This window comes from Alligator mississippiensis, chromosome 4 (assembly GCF_030867095.1).
Source record: "Alligator mississippiensis isolate rAllMis1 chromosome 4, rAllMis1, whole genome shotgun sequence".
In the NCBI taxonomy this organism is placed as follows: domain Eukaryota; kingdom Metazoa; phylum Chordata; order Crocodylia; family Alligatoridae; genus Alligator; species Alligator mississippiensis.
In genome coordinates, this window is record NC_081827.1 from 78,469,321 (window position 1) to 78,492,343 (window position 23,023).

The 23,023-nt window shown below is 45.4% G+C and overlaps 1 protein-coding gene and 1 long non-coding RNA gene across 5 annotated transcripts in view; one reads left to right on the forward strand and one right to left on the reverse strand.

Moving 5' to 3' along the window:
* Positions 1-1,160: 1,160 nt before the first annotated feature.
* LOC132250036 (uncharacterized) lies at positions 1,161-13,967 on the reverse strand. The gene is made up of 3 exons (XR_009461629.1): positions 13,655-13,967; positions 5,886-5,985; positions 1,161-2,985 (listed from the first exon to the last, which is right to left on the reverse strand). It is a non-coding gene; the product is annotated as an uncharacterized LOC132250036 (long non-coding RNA).
* A 129-nt stretch (positions 13,968-14,096) lies between these two features.
* ACSS3 (acyl-CoA synthetase short chain family member 3) overlaps positions 14,097-23,023 on the forward strand; it is a 183,464-nt gene continuing 174,537 nt past the window's right edge. For 2 of the 4 annotated variants that reach the window (XM_059726128.1, XM_059726129.1), the window contains exon 1: positions 14,097-14,351. In XM_059726128.1, the coding sequence (XP_059582111.1) occupies positions 14,113-14,351 (239 nt within the window). In that variant the 5' untranslated portion in view covers positions 14,097-14,112. Of the gene's footprint in view, positions 14,352-14,387; positions 16,273-23,023 lie in introns of those variants that run through there. The other 2 variants (XM_059726130.1, XM_014595847.3) reach the window with 2 other exon arrangements.

Genomic DNA, 23,023 nt, shown 5'->3' on the forward strand with positions numbered 1-23,023 from the left:
GACATTTTTCCTCCCTAGGTGCAGCACTTTGCATTTCTCCTTGTTGAACTGCATCCTGTTGTTTTCTGCCCACTTGTGCAACCTATCCAGGTCCTCCTGCAGCTGTCCATGGAGACAGTCTGGCTGCCAGAGCATCTCTATGGTTGGCCCCTCACCCTGGTGCTGAAACACGCGGCCAGCCAGGTCGCACTTTTCAGCACCAGGGCTCCAGTGCTGGTGAGTAAGGGGTGTGGGAGCTGGAGGAGGGGACCATGGGGGGGGGACACCCAATGGCCCCGCCCACTCACCCAGCCTCCCTCTGCCCTGGCTGGCCCCTCCCCTGCCAGCCCCTTCAAGCCTCCGGCCCCTGCCGCGGCCTGCCCTTCCCCCTGCCAGCCCTCCTGAGGCCCCTGACCCCTGCTGTGGCCCGCCCCTCCCCCCACCAGCCCCCCAAGCCCTCTGACCCCAGCCACAGCCAGCCCTTCCCCCCACCAGCCCCTCTGACCCCTGCCATGGCCTGCCTATCCCCCCTGCCAGCCCCCCCAAGCCCCCTGACCCCTGCCCTGGCCAGCCTTATCCCCCCAACTCCCCCCATCCCTGCCCCCCTCCCCATAATTTAAAGAAACAAACCCCCCCAGCACTTACCAGCTGCCATCTGGTGACTGGGGCCCTGCCCACACAGTGCCAGGCAGACAGAGAGCTCGAGCGGCCCCAGCCTGGGCCCTCCTGCCCCACCACCCACTGTCCTGTGCTGCCCGGGGGGGCTCTGCCAGGAGGCCCTGGAGCCTCCCCAGTCCTTCTAAGGTAAGCAGAGGCTTTTTTTCCCATTTTTTTTCTGTTCTTTTTCTGGGTTTTCCCCATCAGGGAGTCTGAGGGAGCGGGGGGTGGGGCTGGGTGGGGCAGCCATTGTGGGGGCTGAATCCCCTGTTGGGAGGCCACAGCCCTTGTGTGGGGGCTGAACCCTCTGTTGGGGGGCTGTACCCCTTGTGTAGGGACTGAGCCCCTGTTGGGGGGCCATAGCCCTTATGTGGGGGCTATCGCTCTATGGGAGGGCAGCAAAATATGTATTCATGAATTTGTGAAACCTGTATTTAGAATTTACTTTATTATTATGATACGAGACTTGCTTTAACACTGTAGATATATCAATAAAACATTGTCCAACTGATCACTGTTTCTGTCTCACTCTCTCTCTTTCTCTCTTAGTGGTGGTCTTTTGTTTTACTTGTGGAGGAACATGGATTTTTGGGTATTTTACAGAGTGACTTTGGAATTTTTTTTATCAGGGGTTTTTCAGTTTTCCAATAGGGAACACTAGAATTCCTGCTAGGGAGGCCAGTGGCAGGACCGGCCTGCTCAGAGCTGGCACCTTGGACCCATCTGGCTGTGACTGACCTCCTGGCCAAACGGGGCCAGGAGGACATGCTTTGACAGTTTAAAGCAGGCCGCTACACCTGAAACATCTTCCGGGTGATAGCTGCCCAGATGGTCGGGCAGGGGGCACACATGGCAGTAGGGCCGCACAAAAGGCCAACCCTGCAACCGCAGTCTGCTGGCAGCTGGCCCAGAGGGGCAGATGCCTCTACTGGCTGTGCAGTCCTCATTTGAGTCTGGCAGGTGCACAGCAGGTCACAGCCAGGCAGCAGCCCCCACTGCCAGACTGCTGCAGTGGGTATAGGGTGTAGGGAACTCCCAGGGCTGCTTCAGCAGTCCAGCTGGCACAAGGGGCAGTGTCCTCAGGTACCAATTGGCTGGGCCCCAGAAGCTGCTGAGAGCTAGTAGCCCTGAGCTACTTGCCAGGTTGGCTTTTTATACTGCTGGGGCCAGGACAAGGCAGCTTTTTATACTGTTGGGGACAGCACAGGTGCTGGCCCCAGGTTGTAGCTGCCCCTGGCTAAAGATCCGGGAGGAGCCAGGCAGGGTTAATTTGCTCCACAACAAAGTGCATGTCCGAGCACGTGCTCTGAAGCAAAAAGCCCTGGCTCAAATTTGCACCACTTCTATTTGAGCTGCTGCAAGCACACGTGCTTGCATGTGTGGACATGCCCAATGATGCTAAGCAATCCCACATAGTATCGTCTATAATTATAATTTTATTGGGCATCACATGGAAGCCCTTTCCCCTCATTATTTGATTTTCCATATAATAACAACAAACATAGCAGTGGCTGCTTATCAGTGCCATTTCCTTTCTAGGCTCTTTTCTGGGCCAATCCAAGGAGGTGTCCTTCCTAGCCAGCTGTGGGTCAAGAACCTGCTTCAGAAACTGTTTCAGCAAAGTGGTCTGTTTTTGTGCCTCCACTCACTCTTAACAGTGGAGCCATCTTCAACACTCCCTGTTTCTGTGCTTCTAGTTTAAAAATCAGACCATAGCTGCTCAGACTGCCAGACTGTGCACTGACAGAACAGGGGGAGGCAGATGGTGAGTTTCCATCTCTTGTCTTGCAGTAAATGGTTGTCAATTTTTCCTTTGTCCATCCTGCACTGACCACAGTCCATCTGGAGCAGCCTATCTCCCCCAGCCTCTTTACTGCATTTTCATACCTAGACATGGAACTGTACATAAAATGGATTTATACCTTAGAACAGACAGAAATGGTGAGTGTTCAATTAAAATATGTTTATGGACTAATATTTATTGTTAAAGAAGCTTGCATTTCACATCAAGTGATAAGGCTCAATGGCTAAGTACAGACAGTCAAGAAGCCTGAGGCTGAATTGATTCGGTCTTTGCAGGTTAGTCTAAACTGCAGAGATTAAACTGAGAAACAACTGGACATGCATTTACTGTACTTTTTGATTCAGGAAATACAGCCACATGCTTGCAGTGGCTTTGGCCAGAAGCTGGGGAGCACTCTCTGGCACATAGCCAGCCATGAGCTGTGTGTTTGCTTCATCTTCCTGCTGCCCCTGAGGTCTCTGGGATTTGCAGTCCAGAATCACAGCAGCAGGACTCTCCAGGGTTGCCCATCACTTCTTCTCTCTGTTTCCAGATGTTTCCTGTTTCTGGGATTTGTAGTCCACAGTCACAGCCAACACTAAGTTTCAGTAAGTTGAGCAGCAGAACAGCTCTGTACTGAGGGGAAGGTGGGTTTAACACCCCTCCCTGGCCCCAGTTCTTGCCTCCTATCCCCCATCCCATCCCCCCCCCCCTGCTTCTCTGCTGGAGCAGATAGCACAGCACAGCCCAGGGCTGGAAAGCATGCTGGGATGCTGGGGGACTGTGATTCAACTTGAACTAGGAAGAGGTCTGGGACAGAAGTTTCATAAATTGGTTTGACTCAAATCTGTTAAGACTGATACTACATTCAACCAGCTTTATCTTAAACCAGTTTCAGCCATTTTGAAACTGGTTTATGTGTACTGAGCTTCTGTTCTGTTACAGGTTTAAACCAGTTTCTGATCACTTAAACTGGTTTATGTGTAACTTCTGTCCCTAGCCTTTGTGATTAGGCAATGATGAATGAGTAAGTCTATTTTTTTGTCTGGAACACAGTTACATGCTGGACAGATGATGGACATTGCAGACTGGAATGGCTCATCTTGACATTAAGCATCTAAAATTAAAAAGTTTTATGTTCTTCATCAGTGGTGTACTAATTCTTAGAATTAATGGAGAACCTATTGAAAGGGATGAAAAGGACCTCATGAGCTCATGTAGTCAAATCCCTTGCTCAAAGTAGAACCATCCTTGTATCCTGGTGTGACAGGTGGTCACTCTGGGCCACCCTTAATGTGGCCCACCCACCTGTCTCTAGGGCAACCGCCCACCTACTCGCCTGCCATGCCTTGTTCTTGATTAATTAATTAGTATTAATTAGTGGGAGGCTGCCCTTATACTGCCCCACTGCTAGGGGCGCTATCTGTGGCTCCATTTCCTCCCCTACACCGCAGTCCACACCTCGCCGATGTAATTGTCATTGTCTCTATTCTACCACTGGTTAGCCCCTTCCTGTTCTCCCTGGGCCTTCCTTCTCTGTGCCCTCACTTGGGCTTCCTAATCATGCTGCCCCCCTTCCTGGGGCTCGCCGTGCCCGACTTGGGCTTCCCAATAATGTTGCCCCCTTTCTGGGGCTCGCCATGCCCACACTTGGGCTTCCTCACAATGTTGCCCCCTATCTGGGGCTCGCCATGTCCAGCTTGGACTCCTCAATCACGCTGCCCTCTCCTGGGGCTCGCCACGCCCGCACTGGGGCCTCAATAGCGCTCCCCTCTCGGGGGCTCGCCACGCCCACACTAGGGCTTCTCAAACGCCCCTCTCTGGGGCTGGGGTCTATGCACCCCATGTGCTGCGCCCACTGGCGCTGGGGTCCTCACACTCCGCTGTGAGTCCCCTATGAGGCCTCCACCAACCCCTAATAGCCTCACCCAAACCACCGGTTTAACCAACAACAAAACACAAGCCCCTGGGCTGCAACATAAATTGAAGCTGCCTGGCTAAAACAACATTGCTCAAGCATCTTAGAGCTGCCATACGCAGTACCTGCAGTCAGGCTTCTTCCTGCACCCTGGCTTAAAGAGCTCCTACCTCTCTGGCTGCTGGCAGGGAACTGCCTCTGGCCTCCTGTCTGTGCTTTATATAGGAGCCAGGCCCTGCCCCTTTCAGTCAGCTGACCTTCTTTGGTTGCCCTGGCAACCCACAGCTGGGCTCCTTATTTCCTGCTAGGGCTTCCTCCCTAGCAGTTTTCCCCTCTTCAGGCACAGGGCACCTCAGTGCTCTGTGACACCTAGATATACTTTTGCCTAAGTGACATTTAAAAAATTCTAATGAAAATGATTCCACAATCTTTCTAAGAAATTTATTTTAGTGCTTAATCATACTTTTCTTAGTACTACACTTCCTACTTTTCCTTGTATCCAACCTAAATCAGCTTTGTTGCAGTTTAAACCCATTACTTTTTGTCCTGCCCTCTGCGGACACAGAGAACAGCTGTTCACCATCTTTTTTTATAACAATACTTCTTCTACTTGAAGACTACAACATAAATATTAGTAAATTCTTCCTCAGTCTTCCAGATTAAATAACATCTGTTTTTCCAACTATGCCCTGGTTTTTAGACCTCCAATCATTTTCATTGTTTGCTTTTTAGATTCTAACTTTTCTACCTCTTCCTTGAAGTGTGAATTTATTGTTGCTTCTCAAGTGTAGTTATTTGTATTTTTCTTTATTGAATTTCATCCAATTTATTTCAGACCATTTTTCTAATTTATAAAGGTCATTTAAAACCCTAATCCTGTCCTTAATCAAGTAAGCTGCCAAATCCATCTTGGTGTTATCCTAAGAATGCAGTTCCATCTTCCAACTCATTAATGAAGATATTGAGCAGTGTTAGAGATGGAGAGACCTTGGGGAACCACAAAGATTATTCCTACTAGTTAGACACCAAGCTATTGAGGACTACTTTTCAAGCATGTTTTATAATATCTGCCATCTTATAGTAGCTTCATATGAATTGTATTTCCTTAGCTTACTTATGAGAATGTTGTAGGACACATTGTGAAAAGACTCACTAAAATTGAAGTATTTCACCTCTACATGTCCACAAGGCATATCACTTTTTATAGAAGTAAATCTGGTTGGTTAGGAATGGATACGCCCAAGTCAGCAGTCACTTATCCCCTTGGTATCTTCTAGGGGCTTAAAAATCTATTTTTTGATGATTTGCTCCAATATCTTCCTGGGTGCTGAAGTTAGACTGACCAGTCTATAATTCCCTGCATCCTGCTTTCTCTCTCTCTCTCTTTTGTAGATGGTCATTATATTTGCCCATTTCTAGTCTTAAGACTTTTTTCAACTTTCATGACTTCTCAAACATAATACCCATTGGCTCTGCAATTACTTTAGCCAATTCCTTGTGCAGAATGGCTGTCATCAGATTTTTCTGATTTGAAAACATCTAGTTTACCTAAATAAACTCTAACTTGTTCTTCATCTACTCCAGGATGAATATACGTCCTTTGTCTTTGAAGTCAATTCAGCTTGCCATCTCACAGTTGAATTTCTTTCTAGGGTAAAAAAGTTTGAAGTCATTAAAGATTGTGTGGTTTAGTCAAACAGATTTCTTGCTATACTTTTTATCCTTCATTCATACTGTGATAGCATACTGTTGAACCCTTAATAGTATAAAATCATAGAAATGGCTGGAAGGGAACCTCAGGGTTCAGGTTAGACTAACCTGCAAAGACTGATTTGATACAACTTCAGGCTTTTTGATGGTCTATACTTAGCCCAGGAGGTCATCTAGTCCAGCCTACTGCTCAAGGTAGGATCATCCCTGTCTGAGCCATTCCATATAAGTATTCTCCAAGGATAGAGATTCAAGAACCTTTCTAGGTAGCCTGTTCCATGCTTAACTACCCCTAACTATGCCTATAGAGAGAAAGTTCTTTGTATCACATAACTTCCCAGTAAAATTCTCTCCCTGCAAACTGAGAGCATTGTTCCTGTTCTATTCCCTGCAACCACAGTGAATAATCCGTCCTTCATATAACCACTTTTCAGGTATTTGAGATTTTTTTTTTTTTCAAATCACCCTCAGTCTTCAGACTAAACAGTTCCTCGGGAGCACACTGTTCTGCTGAGAATGGTGTCCTTAATCATCCCAAATTTTGGGGTGCACAGCTTTGCCTCTTTCATGTTAGTTCATATCCATCTTATGGTCCACTATAACTCACAGATCCTCCTCTGCAGTACTGCAACCCAGTCAATCACTCCCCATGTATTTATGCATGAGATTGTTCCATCTCAAGAGCAGGAATATTGAACTTCATTTGATTCAATTTTTCCAGTTTATTCAGATCATTATGATCCTAATCCTGAGCTCCAGAGATGGCTAGCCACATTAGTCTGAAGTTAGGTGGGAGGTAAGGCACAGTGGCACTTTAGAGACTAATTGATTCAGATACATGTGCTTTCATAGGTGATTCCATCTGCACAGGAAAGGGAGTCACCTACCACCATTATCCTACATGTTTGGCTTAGAATGGTGTCCTTAATCATCCCAAATTTTGGGGTTCACAGCTTTGCCTCTTTCATGTTGGGAATGATTTTTTCTTCTGAGAGGTGATGCTGGTCATAGTTTTAGTATCATGGACAAGTTTGTACCCCACCTTGCATTCTGGACTTTTTGTTTCCAGGTTTGAACATAAGTGCTGCATTGATTCAAGCTAGCTTTAGACAATCTTGGTATCTTTTCCACTGCTCACCATGCAAACATCTATCAGAGTACAGTTGTCTATAAAGGATTTTCTCGAAAACACAATTTGACATCCTGACTCTATAGCCAGACCATCTAAGTTATGCCTTCATAATCTTTTCACCTTTTCTTGGCACGTTTGCTCAGTGGAACACTTCAGTAGTTTGGATTCTGTCGTGCCAACTAACTTTCACTTGCTTCCTCAAACAATTAAAAAGGAAATAGATCAGCTTCTTGACTTGATAACTGTAGCTCTCTGTTTCATGGGCATAGAGTGAGGAGGTCAGGATTGGCCTTATAGACTTTCAGTTTTGTCTGCAAAATTGTCACTTCTTCCCTAAAGACATTTACTTAATTTTACAAAGCCTGCACTGGCTTCATTCTGTTGGAACCTTATTCATTGATGTAAACTTTGTGTAAGAGTGTTCTACACAACTAGATAAATCTATTGGCAGTTTGAAGTATATATCTTCTAATGTTGACAGCAGAAGTGGGTTGGTAACCTTTTTGAAGCTCATGTTTAGTCCAAACTTTGAATGTGTTACTGCAAAAAACCCCACAATAACTTGTATATCTTTCTGGGAATGAGCAAACAGCCACAGTCTGATTCATTGGCAAGTTTTTCAAGCACCTTTGTTCTCACTCTATATAGGAATAAATTGTTATCTAAGATTGTCAAGAACTCACCAAGAAAATTTTGGGGTTCTTGTGGAATGTTGCAAGTAAATATTTTCATTAATTATGTTTACTAATACAGAATTTGTTCTGTTATTTGTAGCTAATGTTAATGTAGCTGTGTTTAATCATTTTTATGTTGGCAGGAACTACAGTATTTGATATGAACTCATTTTTGTATTTTTATAATATGGCTGCAATTTGGGCAATATGGTAATGATTAAGTGAAGTGTTTTTCTCCAGACAATACTATTCCCATGTCCTATGAGTAATTACTGAGAACTTTCATGGCTATGCATTTGGGTGCATAAGTGAGCCCAGGCCCATCCACAAACAAATAACGGTGGTTTATTTTTCAAAGGGGGGTGTCTTTAACTGGGAAGAATTCTAATCAAAGCCTTTTTGGAGAGAATAAGGGAAAAACTATATCCCTGAGGTAACTGATTGCTAAGGATGTTGGATTAGTAGTCTATATATCCAAAAGGATGTAAATATATTCTAGCCATACAATAGTTGTATCACTTTTGCTATCTTTGTATTATGAAACTGTCTAATGGGTTCAGTGAATTTTTCAGGGGTAGCTAGTCTTATACAGAAGTATCCATAAATGTTGCTGGACAGTAGATACCATGGCTGTTTTTCTTCTCCTGTCTCAGAAACTACATCAACAGTCAGGCAAGTAAAGTGGTTGTGTGCGACTCTTAACAATTACGATCTTGCCAAGAATCATTAGCTAAGAGGTTACCCAATGCTTGTGATATATGAAAACTATTACCCTTCTTTATGTATACCCTTCTTATATACATAGGGTCTTGTTACACATTACACTGTGAGCTGCTCAAATGTTGATCAGTGTAAGTGCTAGCTGGAGTTTGGAGCAGTTGCATGTTCAAACCAGCAGTTGCCCAGACCACTACCTCCCATTCTGGGGTCCCCCACTGCCCCTTGGGGTCCATCCCCCCACAACTTACTTATGGCTGCCCACACTGTCTGTTTCAGGGAAGCAGGCAGGGAAAGGTTAACCTGCCTGTCCAGCCCTCACTGCTCGTTTGGTGCTCTCCTTTGTGCTGGGCTCAGCCCAGAGAGCAGCAGCAGCAGCAGCTGTGCAGGCAGATTTAACCCTTCCTTGCTTGCTCGCTTGGAACAGACAGTGCAGGCAGGCACGCATAAGCGGGGAGGGGGCAGGGAAGCAATGAGCAGGGATCTGGGGTGTTGCAGGGGGCAGTGAGCCCAATCTGGGGTGGGGTTGTTGGGGAGGTGTTTACACTACTGTATAGCCTAGAATGGCTACACATTAGTGTAACAAGAGCTGGATAACATGGATCAGAGAGAAACAGAGGCTGGAGTAACTTTAAGTGGCCTAAAGAGTGCTTAAAACTAGTTTTGGGTGTTAATGTATGAACAATTGAGGGGTTAAGAGCTCTAGGAGCCACCTAAAATTAACGTGTAACAAGGCCCATATGCACCTATTCTTTGGGGCATATTTCTATAGCGCACATCAGCTAAAAGAGTTCTGTGAAATTTGGGATTAAGAAATCTCCATTAGCTATATAGACCTTAGCTGGAATAGCCTGAAGGACATGTTTTGCCACAGGAGAGCAATGTCATTACTGTTACAATCGCTAAGAAGGTAGGTTCAGTTATAAGAATGTAATTGATGGCTTCCTAAGGTAATTGATCAATAGCCTCATTACTAATGTTGGATTTCTTGTCAAGATCAGCCCATTTTTCTAGAATTGTTTTGTTCTTTTCACTTACAATGTTTTTCAGTCCGAATTTATAACAGAGATGGAACTACATGGATGAGGTACATGCTGTTTTCAGAACATCTTAAAACTTTCATATCACTTCTGTCAGTTTGTATGTAGCTCCTCCACTTTTTTGTTCCACTGAATATCAAGTATAGCTCAATTTAGACTGAAGAGTATTATACACATTCTCAAAAGTGTTTTTCTTGAGTGACATTTTATCAGGCAGCCAAGATAAATATACATGATGATTTTCATTCAGCAATCTTTATATTCTCAGCACTCTCATCAAACTAGGATTAATATTTTTAGATTGTAAAGCCTAGATATTTAGCTTCTTCTGAGGTTTTTTGCCTTGTTGTCTTGTGAGACGAGAACAAAGTCCAGCATGTTCTATCCTGTCATGGATTTGGTAATTCTGACATCAGTAATGTTTCTTTTGTCTGATGAGAAGCAAATCTTTGGGATAGAGGTATACCCTGGAAGTTTTGGAGTTTATATCTGAAAAATAGTGTTTGCAATGAAAAGGGAGGTTTAGGTTGGATATTAGAAAAAAACTTTCTCACTAGGAGGGTGGTGAAGCACTGGAGCAGGTTACCTAGAGATGTGGTGGAATCTCCATTGTTGAAGGTTTTTAAGGCCCGGCTCAACAAAGCCCTGGCTGGAACAATCTAGTTGGGGATGGTCCTGCTTTGAGCAGGAGGTTAGACTAAATGACCTCCTGAGGTCCCTGCCAACCCTCATTTTCTATGATTCTATGACAAAATTTTCTCACATTTTCAGGAATATCAGAACAGTGCACTTTTCAATGTCATATTTACTGATAATGTTATTGTCAGTATGCCATTATCAGGTTTGATTTCTGATTCAATGACAGCATTGAAATTACCCAGAATAATTAACTTTCTCCTTCTTTGGTACATCAGAGATGACATATTCCTGGTCTTTGCAGTATTTAATTTTGATATAATTTGGGTTTATTATGGTTGATTTGTAGACACTGAGGATGGTAGCATGGGACTTACCAGAGAGAGAGAAAATCTTATGTTAATTAAGGAGTCAGTTATGCCCTGAGGCATATCTAATAAAAACAATACACTCCAGCATCTCAATGACTTTGCAACAATTACTCCAAAGCTAGGTGTAGATGAGATCCCAGACCTCCTTCTCTGCAAGGCAAGTTGCACTTAACTCTGGGATGTAAATTCTCTAGCAGTGAGTTTAGTTTTGTTCCAGGCCAACATCTAATGCTTCCGAGGGAGGCAATATCCCCATATCCTTGCCCCTCAATACCAGTAACAGTCAGGAGGGAGATTTTTTTTTCACAGTTCCATGTTGCAACTAGCAAAAGCACAGAACCATGGGATAAGCAAACACTTCCCACTTGGTATTGCAATCTAGGGACCACAAACACAACCTCAGGTATCAGATACCCTGAATGGAGAGCCACAACTCCCTTTTCTATCTTCCTATTGCCTCTACCTCAGCTCCTTTCAACTTCTTCCATAATCCAGTTACATTAGTATTCACAATCTCTGCGCTCCCCTTTCTTGGGGAGTTTTGGCCAATAGGTCTCTTGACAATTGCTCATCCATGCCTTTCTTCAGGTTCCTTCTCCATTGTTGTTTAGGAAAAGCATCTATGAACAATGCCAGGGGAATCGGTGTTTCTATGTACAGCATCTTTAAATGTCATTTAGATTCTGTGGCTTTGGTGTTGTGCAGCCTCTTCTATAAGCTATTTTTTTGGAGTTCTTTTAAAATATCCATGTAAAAATGTATCCTTCTAATGTAGAGTCATTGGGAAAGGAACTGTTTGTTTAATGTGTTTAGTGAGTGTTAAGTCCTAGCACCTAGCACACTGTGGTCCTGATCCTTCACCAGGGATCTTTAGCATTATCACAGTACTACTACTGATGGTCTTATTTGCCTTGATAACATAACAGCCTTCATTTTACATGTTGGAAGAGAGTTATTTGGGGGGGGGAAGGGGGAGGTGAATAACTTGGGAGGGAGTGAGAAGCTGTCAAGTCAGAACAGGATCATTTTGTTGATCAACTTCTCACCTTATTCACTCGTGAGAATAGCCCTATTTGTTTAACAGGTCTAACCTCATAAGTTCATTCAGTATTGCAATCTTAGATTCCTAGATATTATAGATTCGATTAATAGATTTAGGGTCGGAATGGGCCTTGTAGATCATCAAGTCTGACCCCCTGCCTGGGCAGGAGAGAAAACTGGGCTCAAATGACCCCAGCCAGGTAAACGTCAAGCCTCCTCTTAAAGACCCCCATGGTAGGAGCCAGCACCACTTCCCTTGGAAGCTGGTTCCAGATCCTAGCTGCCCAGACTGTGAAGATAGTGTCTTCTAATGGCTAGTCTAAACCTACTTTCTAACAACCTATGGCCGTTATTCCTTGTTACTCCGGGAGGCACTCGGAGGAGCAAGGTTTCTCCCAATCCCTGCTGGTCCGCCCTAGTAAGTTTATAGACGGCCACCAGGTCCCCCCTCAGCCTTCTCTTGTGGAGGCTGAACAGGTTCAGGTCCCATAGCCTCTCCTCGTAGGGTCTGCCCTGCTGTCCCCTGATCATGCAAGTGGCTCTCCTCTGGATCTTCTCAATGCTGTCCTCATCCCTCCTGAAGTGCGGTGCCCAGAACTGAACACAGTACTCCAGCTGTGGCCTGACCAGTGTCGCATAGAGGGGGAGGATCACCTCCTTGGCCCTGCTTGTGATGCATCTGTGGATACACGACAAGGTACGGTTAGCCCTTCTGACCATGTCCTCGTATTGTTGGCCCACGTTCATCTTGGAGTCAGTAATGACTCCAAGATCTCTTTCTGCCACCATGCTTTCAAGAAGGGAGTTCCCCAGCCTATAGGTATGCTGCTGGTTCCTACTGCCTAAGTGCAGCACCCTGCACTTGTCAATATTGAATCCCATCCTATTTTCATTTGCCCACTCCTGTCTTACTCGTTCCAAGCAGATAACATATGTGTCAGTTACCTGAATATAACTAACAATTGTGACTATATTGATTTATGATACACACACATCTACTCTGAACTATATAATGTTTTGTGTGCATCTTTTCCATATGACAGCTTTTATAATGCGACTGCATGAAGACTCTCTAGGGAGACATGTTGTGGATAGAGCCATTAGCACACTAAAATAATTGATTCCATACGGGATAAGTATACTAAAACAAAATGAAACAAAACAAAAAACAAGCTTTGAAGCTGGGCCACATTTTTTTTTAGCTGGCTCCTGCTCAGAAAGGTCCTCTGAAGTTTAGGAATGGTTTTTGGAGTGACCAGGTAAATGGAACGGAACTGCAAATGTTTGCACTTAAAATGCTTGTTTAATTTGCAGACACACCTTGCCGATACTAACATGTGTCCCTCCGTTTCAACGTATGGAATAGTAAAATATTTCAAACGGAGGCACTGTCAGGGTGGTGGTGGATAGGACTTCTTTAAGGCAGCCGCTGCAGCAGCTCAAATAAATAACCAAAAATTGCCTAAAGAAATCAAATTTGTTTCCCTCTCTGGCCAATGTTATTCCCCCCATTTCTCCTCCCCCCCCCCACTCCCCTCCTCACTTCATCCTAATACGACTCCCTTTCATCCTCCTACACGAATCCTCAGGCCTAGAAAGTCCTGGAGGAGAGAAGTCCTTTTCTTTTCTTTTTGGTGTGTAGGGGAGGGAGGGATTTTTCCAACTGCTAGACATGAAGTGGCTCAGGGTGAACGGTGCTGTGTTTTTTCCCTGCCGTTTCTAAGCGGCAGACTGCTTTCTTTATTGGAAGGGGGGGGGGGGGGGGTTAGGGAGAAGGTTGGCAAGGCCTCGTCCGCCTAAACCACATGTTAAAAGACCCTTTTTGGAGCAGGGAACTCTTCATGTCCTCTTTTTTGGGGGGTGGGGGAAGGCTGCATACCTCTGCAAAAAGCAAGGCACTTTGGGGACCCAGGCGTGGGGGGAGAAGACCCGGAGTGCTGACAGTGTGAGGGACGCAGAGATTTACACGCAGGGGGGTGAGGGGCAGACTCCTCACCTTCCCCTGTCCTCTCCCCAGGCGAGTGCAGCTGGACGCGGATCTGTCCTGAGTCGCAACCCGCTGCTTGTTTTTTTGTTGGCAAGCTTTCCCCGGCTGTCGGGGTCAATGTCCCCTTGACAGCCGAAGCCGGGCTGTTTGTCGCGTATCCAGCCTGTGGGGAAGGGGCTCGGGGCACCTCACAACGCCCTCACAAGCCGGGTCGCCTGCGGGGAAGGGGAGGCGGGCCGGGCCCCAGGCTTCCCGGCGGCGGCGCGGGGGGTGCGGCTGAGCTGGCTGGCCCGCTCCCACCTGGTCCCCCGCCAGCGGCGGGCCGGAGGCAAAGCCCGGCCTGGCCGCGCCGCGGCCCCGGCTGCGGCGTGGCGGGCCTGGAGCAGCCGCGGGATCCGGCGCGGGTCTTGCCCAACGCCGCGGCGCCAGCGACTGCGGCGACAAGGTCCCCCGGACGGCCGGGCGGCATGCGGGCGGCGGGGCAGCTCCGCGGGCTCCTGGGCAGCGCGGCGCGGGCCGGCTGGGGCTGCGCGGGGCGGCGGCGCGGTTGCTCCCGGGGGGCGGCCGAGGGGCGCCAGTACGAGCGCGTGTTCCGGGCGTCCGTGGGCGAGCCCGCCCGGGTCTGGGGCGCCGCGGCCGAGCGCATCGAGTGGTTCAAGCCTTGGGCGAGAGTCCTGGACGCCGGCGGCCCGCGGGGCGCCTCCTGGTGAGCGCGGGCCGGGCCGGGCCGGGCCGGGCCGGGGCGGGGCGCGGCCACCGGGGCCTCGCGCGGGCTGCGGCTCCAGTCCCCTCCTGCCGCGCTTCGCCCGCGCCACGTGTGTCCGCGGCCGTGGCCGCTGCAGGGCGGGCTCTGGGAGGGAGGCTGAGCTGTACAGGCAGAGAGAGGGAGACAGAGAAAGTGTTTTAGTATTAATCTTAGTCTTAGTTTAGTCTTAATCGTAGTCTCAGTCTTATCAGGGACGGATCCAGGATTTGGCAAAGTGGGTGCGGGAGCAGCCAGCCTCCCTGCAGGGCTGGCTGGACGCCCCCTCTTCAGCCCACCTTCTGGTGTGGTCAGGCTGGAGCCTCTGGGGACTTCCTTTTTTGAAGCCCTCAAAGCAGATAAGAATTTGGCACCTTCCCTTGCCCCTTTGTGCCTCCTCCCCTTCCCCCCTGATGGGGGGCGACTGGTGCCTTCCGAGTTTGGGGGGGCATGACGGGGGGAGGGGGGCGTCCCCCAGTGGCCGGTAGCTGAGCACGGCGGTGGCACGGTGGTGGAAGTCAATCTTGGGGGGTGCACTAGCTCTCTGTGCCCCCCTACCAGCCAGAGCGCTTGCGGTCAGGGGGGCACCTGTGATCTCAGGGGGCCTCCCCCCCATGTTGCCTATGCCTCTGACTGCTGCCGCCACTGTCCCAGGCCAGGGAAGCTTCTGTTCCCTTGAACCTGGCTGCAAAAGGACTGGGCTGAGCTGAGATGGGGGCAGCAGAAGCAGTGGAGATAGGCAGGCTGTATCCCCCCGCTCCACCCGGTTCCCCCAGGGGCAGGCATGGGAAGGAGGCACCCCCCTTCCCATCGCTTCTGCTGCTGTCATTGCTCCCAGCTGAGCCCATCCTTGCACAGCCTGGCTGGAGCAGGGAGGCTTCCCTGGCCCCACGAGGGACAGGGGAAAATCAGTAGCAGCAGGTTGGGGAGGACAGGGAAGGGGAGAGGAGCTGCCTCTGAGCAGGAAGGGGAAGGAGGGGAATTTTACATGCTTTGGAGACTTTAAAAAAGCCCTCAAGGCTCCCAAGACCTAATCGGAGGTGGGGGGTGGGAATGCAGGCACACTGCTGCACTTCCTTTGGATCTGCCCCTGTGTGCCTGTATCTACCCCAGTACCATCTTTGTGTGCCCATGGTACAAGTGCATGAACACTGTGTGCCCCTGGAGGCCGGGGGGCATGATGAGCTCCCGCAGGCGGTGGCAGCACTGTTGGGAACGGGAGTATGGCAGCGGCGGTTTCATTGGTGTGGGGGTGGTGGCGAATGGTGACTTTTTTGCAGGGGCTACACCGCCACACTCAGGGGGTGCATGTGTGTACCTGTGTCACCCTCTAGACATTGCCAAGGTACAAGTGCCTTTGGCTGTTGTACACACAAGAAGGGTGATGTTTTTCACCAATGATAAAAGACATTTTATGAATCCAAGGTATCATTGCTTCCTTACTTGATTACAATTTAAAGGCCAAGTGGTTAACAGAATTATTTTGGTTGCGGGGGGTGATGTCAGATCTAGACGTTTGAAGCAAGGGGAGGGTACATATGGTATGGAACATTGTAACATATTAACACCAAAACTACTTTTCTCCAGTTAAAAATAAACTAGAAGCTTTGCTAATATGGTAGGGGCCTAGGGCTGTATTATTCAGTTGAAGATTGAAGCAAAAACAAACATGACTTCATTGGAATGAGTTACAAACAGGCTGCATGGCTGTGAAATAGGAGCTTTATTACCATAAGCAGCTAACAGGTCACAGAATTGCAGAGTGAAGGCTAGCACGAATCGTGGAACATCAAGACCAGTGCACCAGTGCATACCCCCTGGATTCACCCCTGGGTGTATAAAACATTGGATATGTGGATAAAACACCCAGTTGTTTAGAGAGAAGGTAAACAACATACAGTAAAGTAAAACATAATCACATGTGATAAGAATAGTCATTACTTTGAAGTCCTTTTATACTTATTAGAAGTGTTTTTTTTTATAAGGAAGTAACAGTCTAAGCCAGGCAAGGTTCTTTGAGTGATAACTCAAGAAGAGACAGCCAAGCAGAGACTCTCTATGCCTGAAGAAGGGTGACTAACATGAAAGCTTGCCTAAAACTTTTTTTCCAACTACTCAGTTGGTCTAATAAAAGATATTGCCTGCCTATGTCCTTAGGCCAACATGGCTACAACCAAACGCCCCTCAGTCTAAACCAGTGATTCTCAATCAGGGTGTGCAGCACTGTTAGCATTGTTAGAGTACAGACATGATTCACAAGAGATTTCAAATAGGATCCATAGTGCCAAAAACATTCTGATCTGGCATCGTGTATCCGAGTTGTTTGCCTCAGGATAATTGCTCTATTATTTTTCTGGAGTAAAAAAACAAAAAACAAGGGAAAACTAAGAGCTGGCATCGCTTGACTCATTTGAACACCAAAATAACTTTAAAAAATGATTTTTGCAATGAGAGACTACAGCTGATTCACTGGTGAACAGTCAATTACAGTAAATGACAATATAATTTATTACATTTGGGACACAGGGAAAAAAACAGCCAAAACAACCATGGAGCAGGCCCCACTTCCCAAATCTTTTTTTCTTACTCCATATACCCTTTCCTTTTTATGGCTATATGAAGGAGCTTCAGATAAAACTCACTATTTACACTGCGATCACTTGATCAGTTAGCATCCTAAGTAACTTTCATTAATTGAGCTTTAATAATTTGAATCATAAACAAGGATGTAAACATTGCATTATTCATGCTAATGGCTTGCGCAGACACCCAACAACACCTGTCTAATTTATGCTAGTTTTATACACTGATCTAATTAACCAGGCTCCAGTATTTCATAAAAGGTCCTGTGGGTTATAGTGGAGCACAAGCTGAATATGAGCTAGCAGTGGGCCCTTGTTGCAAAAAAACACAACAGCAACAACAGCAACAAAAAACTTAGTAGCATTCTGGGTTGTCTTGCCTGTAAGTTGAGGTGAACCTTCCTCTTTACTAGCACTGGGGAGGTCTTGCCTGGAGTAGTGTGTCCCATTTTGGGCATTGTGTTTTAAAAAAAGACATGGACGAACTGTAGAGTTCAGGGACCAATAACAAAAAATGACAGGAGATCCAGGCAACGTTTATGAGAAATGGAAGAACTGGGATTCTTTAGTCTAAAGACGAGAAGACTGAATAGGGACTTGATAACAGTCTTGAAATACTTAATAGGTGATTAGAAGAGGATGGTGATGGAGTATTCCATGTGGCTGCAGGAGACAGAAGTAACAGCCGTCAATTACAAAAAAGGAAATTTAGGCTGAATACTAGGAAGAATGTTGTAAGTGTGTGTGTGGTGTTATGCATCGAAGCAGGTTACCTAGAGAGGTTGTGGAGTCTCCATCCATGGAAGTTTTAAAGAGCAGATGAGACAACACTTGTATGGATAGGACAACTTAGGATGCAACTTTTCAGGTCACTTTCAGCTCTATTTTTCTGTGAATTAATGCCCCTCAGCATAATTTTATAGAAAATGGGTCTCATCAAATAAACCTGATTTTGTATTTTGAGACTGCAAGTTTTTTGTTAAAAAAACTTGCAATCTTCGACTTCTGTAAGGTGTTTTGAATAGCCTGAAGGGTGGACTGGTTTAAATCAAGTTGATTTAAATCACGACTTAAATCAGACAAACCCAATTTAAATCAACTTTCCCATTGTATTTTTTTTTAAAGAAAAGTGTATATTCATTGGCTGGTATAACAGTTAACACACATTGATTTACAACTGAATACAGTTTTTATAGCAGATCTGACACACATATTTCCTAGGCACATGAACTAGGTACTAAAAATATATTGCTTAACATATTAGGATTGTTAGAAATCCTACATTTTAATGTGCTATAAATAGGGGGTGCCAAACTGGAGGAGGCAGCTGACTGATTTTGTGGGCAGATGCCAGGGCAGGCTGCCATTTTTGTGGGCTGAGCATGGTGGGGCCCCTTTGTGCCTCCTCTTCCTGCAGATTGCCACATGGCCTGAAACTGTGGGTTAATTACCCTGATTAAGCCCAGGGAAGACATCAATCCAAGTGTTATTAAGCGTGGATTAATGGCTTCCCCAGGCTTAATCAGGATAATTAAGTTGTAGTTTTGGGCCATCCCCAAGTAGTGGGCTCCACACTTTTGGCAGGCTCAGTGCCAAAAAAAAAAAAAAAAGACAAAACATTACTGGCAAGCAGAGAAAAGCGCACAGAAAGCCCTGCAGTCTTGGAGCATGAGTGGGGGGAAGGCAGAGGGAACAGGGGTGGTGCAGGGCTCCTGCTCAGCCCCTGCAAACAGCCCCACGTCATCCCCCTCCTCCTTGCTCTTTCCCCGCTCTGCCTTCCCCTCCATGTTCCAAGACTGCAGGGCTTCCTGCACACTTTTCTCTGCTTGCCAAAAAGTTTGTTTGTCTGCTTGGTTTTGGGGTTGTTTTTTTTTTTGCAGCGAGCCTGCCAAAAGTGCAGAGCCCACGCTTTTTCACAGAGCCTGTCCAAAATCATGGTTTCTGCGAAAATTGTGCAATCACAATTTTGGTAGGGCCGTAGCTATTAAATGGTGAAATATATATAATGCACTAGATGATTAACTTTTTGCTCATATTTATATCAAGCTGCATTTAGTTTGCAATTTGAATTTAATTAAACACCAAAATCAGCACTTCAAACTTATTAAACAAATTTTTAATGTTTTGGATACAGAAACTTTTAAAAATCAAAACATGGTGCACATTTACAAGTAATTTATTAAACACTAGTATTAACTGTTATAGTATTAAAAATATGAATTGTGCTTAGTGAATTAAGCCAAATATTTTTAGATCTTCCTGGGAAAAATGTTTAACATGCCTTGGTGAAAGTCACCTGGGATCAAGTTCCTACTACCTAATTCTCTTTAAAATGAGACAGTCACTTCAGAAGAGCAGGGGTCATATTAAAAATGTATAACTGACATACCACCACAGACTAGCACATTCATTAGATTTTGAACACAAACATTTTGAAATTTGTAAGTAAACCACCCAAAATAACTAACAGTATTGTCATAAATTTATCATTTACTAGCATTAAAGTGTATGGCAGGCAATCTATAAGAATGGTTCAGAAATAATATATTTCCTAGCCAATTAATCCAGGTGGCTCAGACGTACTCACATCAGCATTTTTCATGATGTTGCTTCATTCAGGCTACCAAATCTTGCAACTCCTTGTTGCACTGTTTACATTTGACACATGTTCCTCATTTGCACAGTGGGAGAGGAATTTCTTGAAAATATTTCCAAAAAGGGCCTTTTTGTGACCTGCAGCCCTGGCAGTTTTTTTCATACAGTTTCTAGGTACTGAAATCAATACTAGTTTATAATCCACAAAGTGTTGTTCCTCATCTTACGTTGCTTTGAGCCCAGCGTTAGCCCTTTCTGTTGTGCACACTGCTACTTACTCTGCTCCCTCTCCCTCCTCCATACAAGAAATCAACAGACCAAATCTCCTTCTCCCTGTGACATAACCCACCACACCCTTCCCCCCCATAAAAAAAGAAAAAACCCCTGAAAAAACCCTGAACCCTCTCTCCTTACCTTACAATTCATGGTTTCTGCTGTTGTAACCCCCTGGCCTTGTGTGCTGCAGTATCTTAGTTTAGGTACATGGATAGAGCACTTGAGAAGTTAATGTTTACATCTTTGTATATATGCAAAGGGATCAAGAAAAGCAATTTAACTGAAATACCCAGAACCGTTCAGAAACGGGGTTGGTAGTTACTGAGCAGATGTTTATTTTTCCATGAGCTGGAGAATAAGTCTCCATTATCAGTGCAGAATCATAAATAGTTGTAATTTGAGAGCTGAGCTATCAGAGCTCAGGTAGAGAGAATGAAACAGGAGTTTATACTATCCAGGTGGGCTCAATGTATAATCCAGATCAAGGAGTACACATGATGGTGTCTGCTGGAGTTAGTGGACAGGTCCATCACCTGTAATATAGACCCTGCCTCTGTTGCAGGGTCAAGCCCCTAATAAATGAAATATTTTTAAAGCATAACCTTAAAAGGTAGATGTTTTTCTCTTCATTTTCATATAGGAGAAAATTAGCCTTTAACTGCTAAGTTTTTAGTAGAGGCTCATTGACTCGCCTACTATTTTGTTTAAATTATTTTAATAGATTATACTAAATTTTATACTAGCCTATGATGTATTAACTTCAAATTTCATTTTAAACCAGTTTGTTTGAAAAAGGAAAACCGTAAACAAAATCCTATTTAAAATCAAAGCTGATTTGAATGAAAATCAGGAGGCACTACTTCACAATCAGGGCAGCTAGGATCTGGAACCAACTTCCAAGGGAAGTGGTGCTCGCTTCTACCCTGGGAGTCTTTAAAAGGAGGCTAGATAGACACCTTGCTGGGGTCGCTTGACCCCAGCATTCTTTCCTGCCCAGGGCAGGGGTCAGACTTGGTGATCTGCTCAGGTCCCTTCCGATCCTACCAACTATGAAAATAGATCATTTTTTTAATCATTGATTTTTATCCACCCTGTAAATAAGTGTAGGTAGGATATTCAAAATGCTGCTTCAAGAAAGTAGCTTTGGTACTACAAAACTTTTACATCTGTGGAAGAACTTCATTTTCCCCCTCCACTATAAAAACAAAACAAAACAAAATTCTCACATGCACAAAAAAACAACAATAAAAAAAATAACCTGGAATAATTATTTGGGGACACTGGCAGTAAGGTAAATTTGCTAGAGTTTTTTTTTCTAGTTGCAAGGAATTTTCCTTTGAAAATATTTGATCTTGTCTTCCCAGTATTTAGAGTGAAACGTTTAAGGGTTAATTGATTTTACTAGTGTCTTGAACTTAAGGATGATGTCTACCCAGAGTCATGGCTTTCCTTTCTTTCACCTGTTCATTAGAAAAGGATTTTAGACATGGTTAATTAGGCAGCGTTGATATCTGTGGTTGACCATCTCCTTCTAGCAAAGTATTAGCATAAGGGGTCCATGCTGATTCTGAGATATCTGTTAGCAGCTATGACAGGGGCGGGCAATTATTTTGGGCGGAGGGCCGCTTACTGAGTTTTGGCAAGCCATCGAGGGCCACATGACAGGCAGCCGGGAGCAAATATTATTTTTCTAAATTTGTTAGGGGCCCTGCGGGCCAGATAGAATGGCCTGGCAGGCTTCGGCCTGCAGGCTGCATTTTGCTCTCCCCTGAGCTATAACATGCCACAAGTAAGGTTGCTTCTGACCTTTATTGCAGCATCATTGGGAGTGTATTCCTTTTAATGTCAAGTCCCAGGTGACCATTTTTTTGTAAGAGGAGGTAGGATTCTGTACTCTGATACAAGGTGTTGGCTTCGGTCCTGTTTCTCCCTGTAGTTATTTTGGCAAATCAGCAAGTCCTATCTGGAAGCCCTTAGCTACACACAGAAGCAATGATTGTGTGGTGGTTTTTTTGTACTTGGAATTGAGACTGGTGTACAATTCAACAGCTGCAAGCATGAGCAGACCTATTTAGGATCTGTTCTACTCACTCTGTATAGGGAGGGAGCTAGAAAGGGTCCCCTAAATATAGTCTTTTTTGTTTCACCTGTCTGGAAAACTGCACCCAGTGGGATCACTTGTTCTGTGATCCAAAACAAGTTTGCAACCTGGAATACCAACATACTGATGGACAACTGTAATAGTGGCTGACTGGGGTGAAGGACAGCACTTGTGGCCAGAAGTCTGGTTTGCTACTGACATTGCTGCACCAGATGTGCAGGAGAGGGGGAGCTCACAGAACATGGTAGTGGCAGCACTTTTTTTTGGAAAGGAAAAGACAAACAAAACAGACACGCTCGTGACATGGGTTTTGCTACCAAAACCAAGATTATTATTTAGATGCCAGAATGTCCAGTTGGCAACAAAAGAGCAGCTCATGACCCTCATGACGTGATAAGAATAGTCCAACTGACCAACAGACAAAATGCAACAGTCATCGGTACATACATCCTGACCTTTGATGCAGATGAGGAAACCAAGGAAGAATTCTGTTTAAAATTTGACCAAATTCTGTTATCTGTCCCTAAAGATGATAAGATAATTCTTCTTCGAGATTTCAGTGTGGGAGTGGGCAGGGAGTCTGAGCTATGGAAAGGAACAGTTGAAAAGGAAGGAGTGGAGAAGTCCACTTAAATGGAATTCTCCTTCTGAGCAAATGTTTGGAACTTGATCTCATCACAAACTCCCTGTTCCACCAAAGCAACAAATAGAAGATGTCATGAATGCACCCCTGCTCAGAACAGTGGCATCAAACTGACCACCAAATTGATCATAGTGTATGCGTGGAACCATCGTGTTGTCCATATCAGTAGAGCTATGACCAGTGTAGACAACTGTTGGATAGATCATCATTTGATACATTCCATCATGTCCATTCATATTGCCTCAAACTGATGCAGACAAAAGAAGCAGCTAAGGAAGAAGTTCAGTGTAGAGTATTTGAAAATCCCTGTTAAAAATAAAATGATCATCTCCAGCAGTGCCTTCGTGAGCAGCTCTGACCTCCTTGATAATCTTGATACCACTGATAACTGGGAGAGCCTCAAGAAAAGTATCCGTGAGGTGTGTGAAAAATCTCTAAG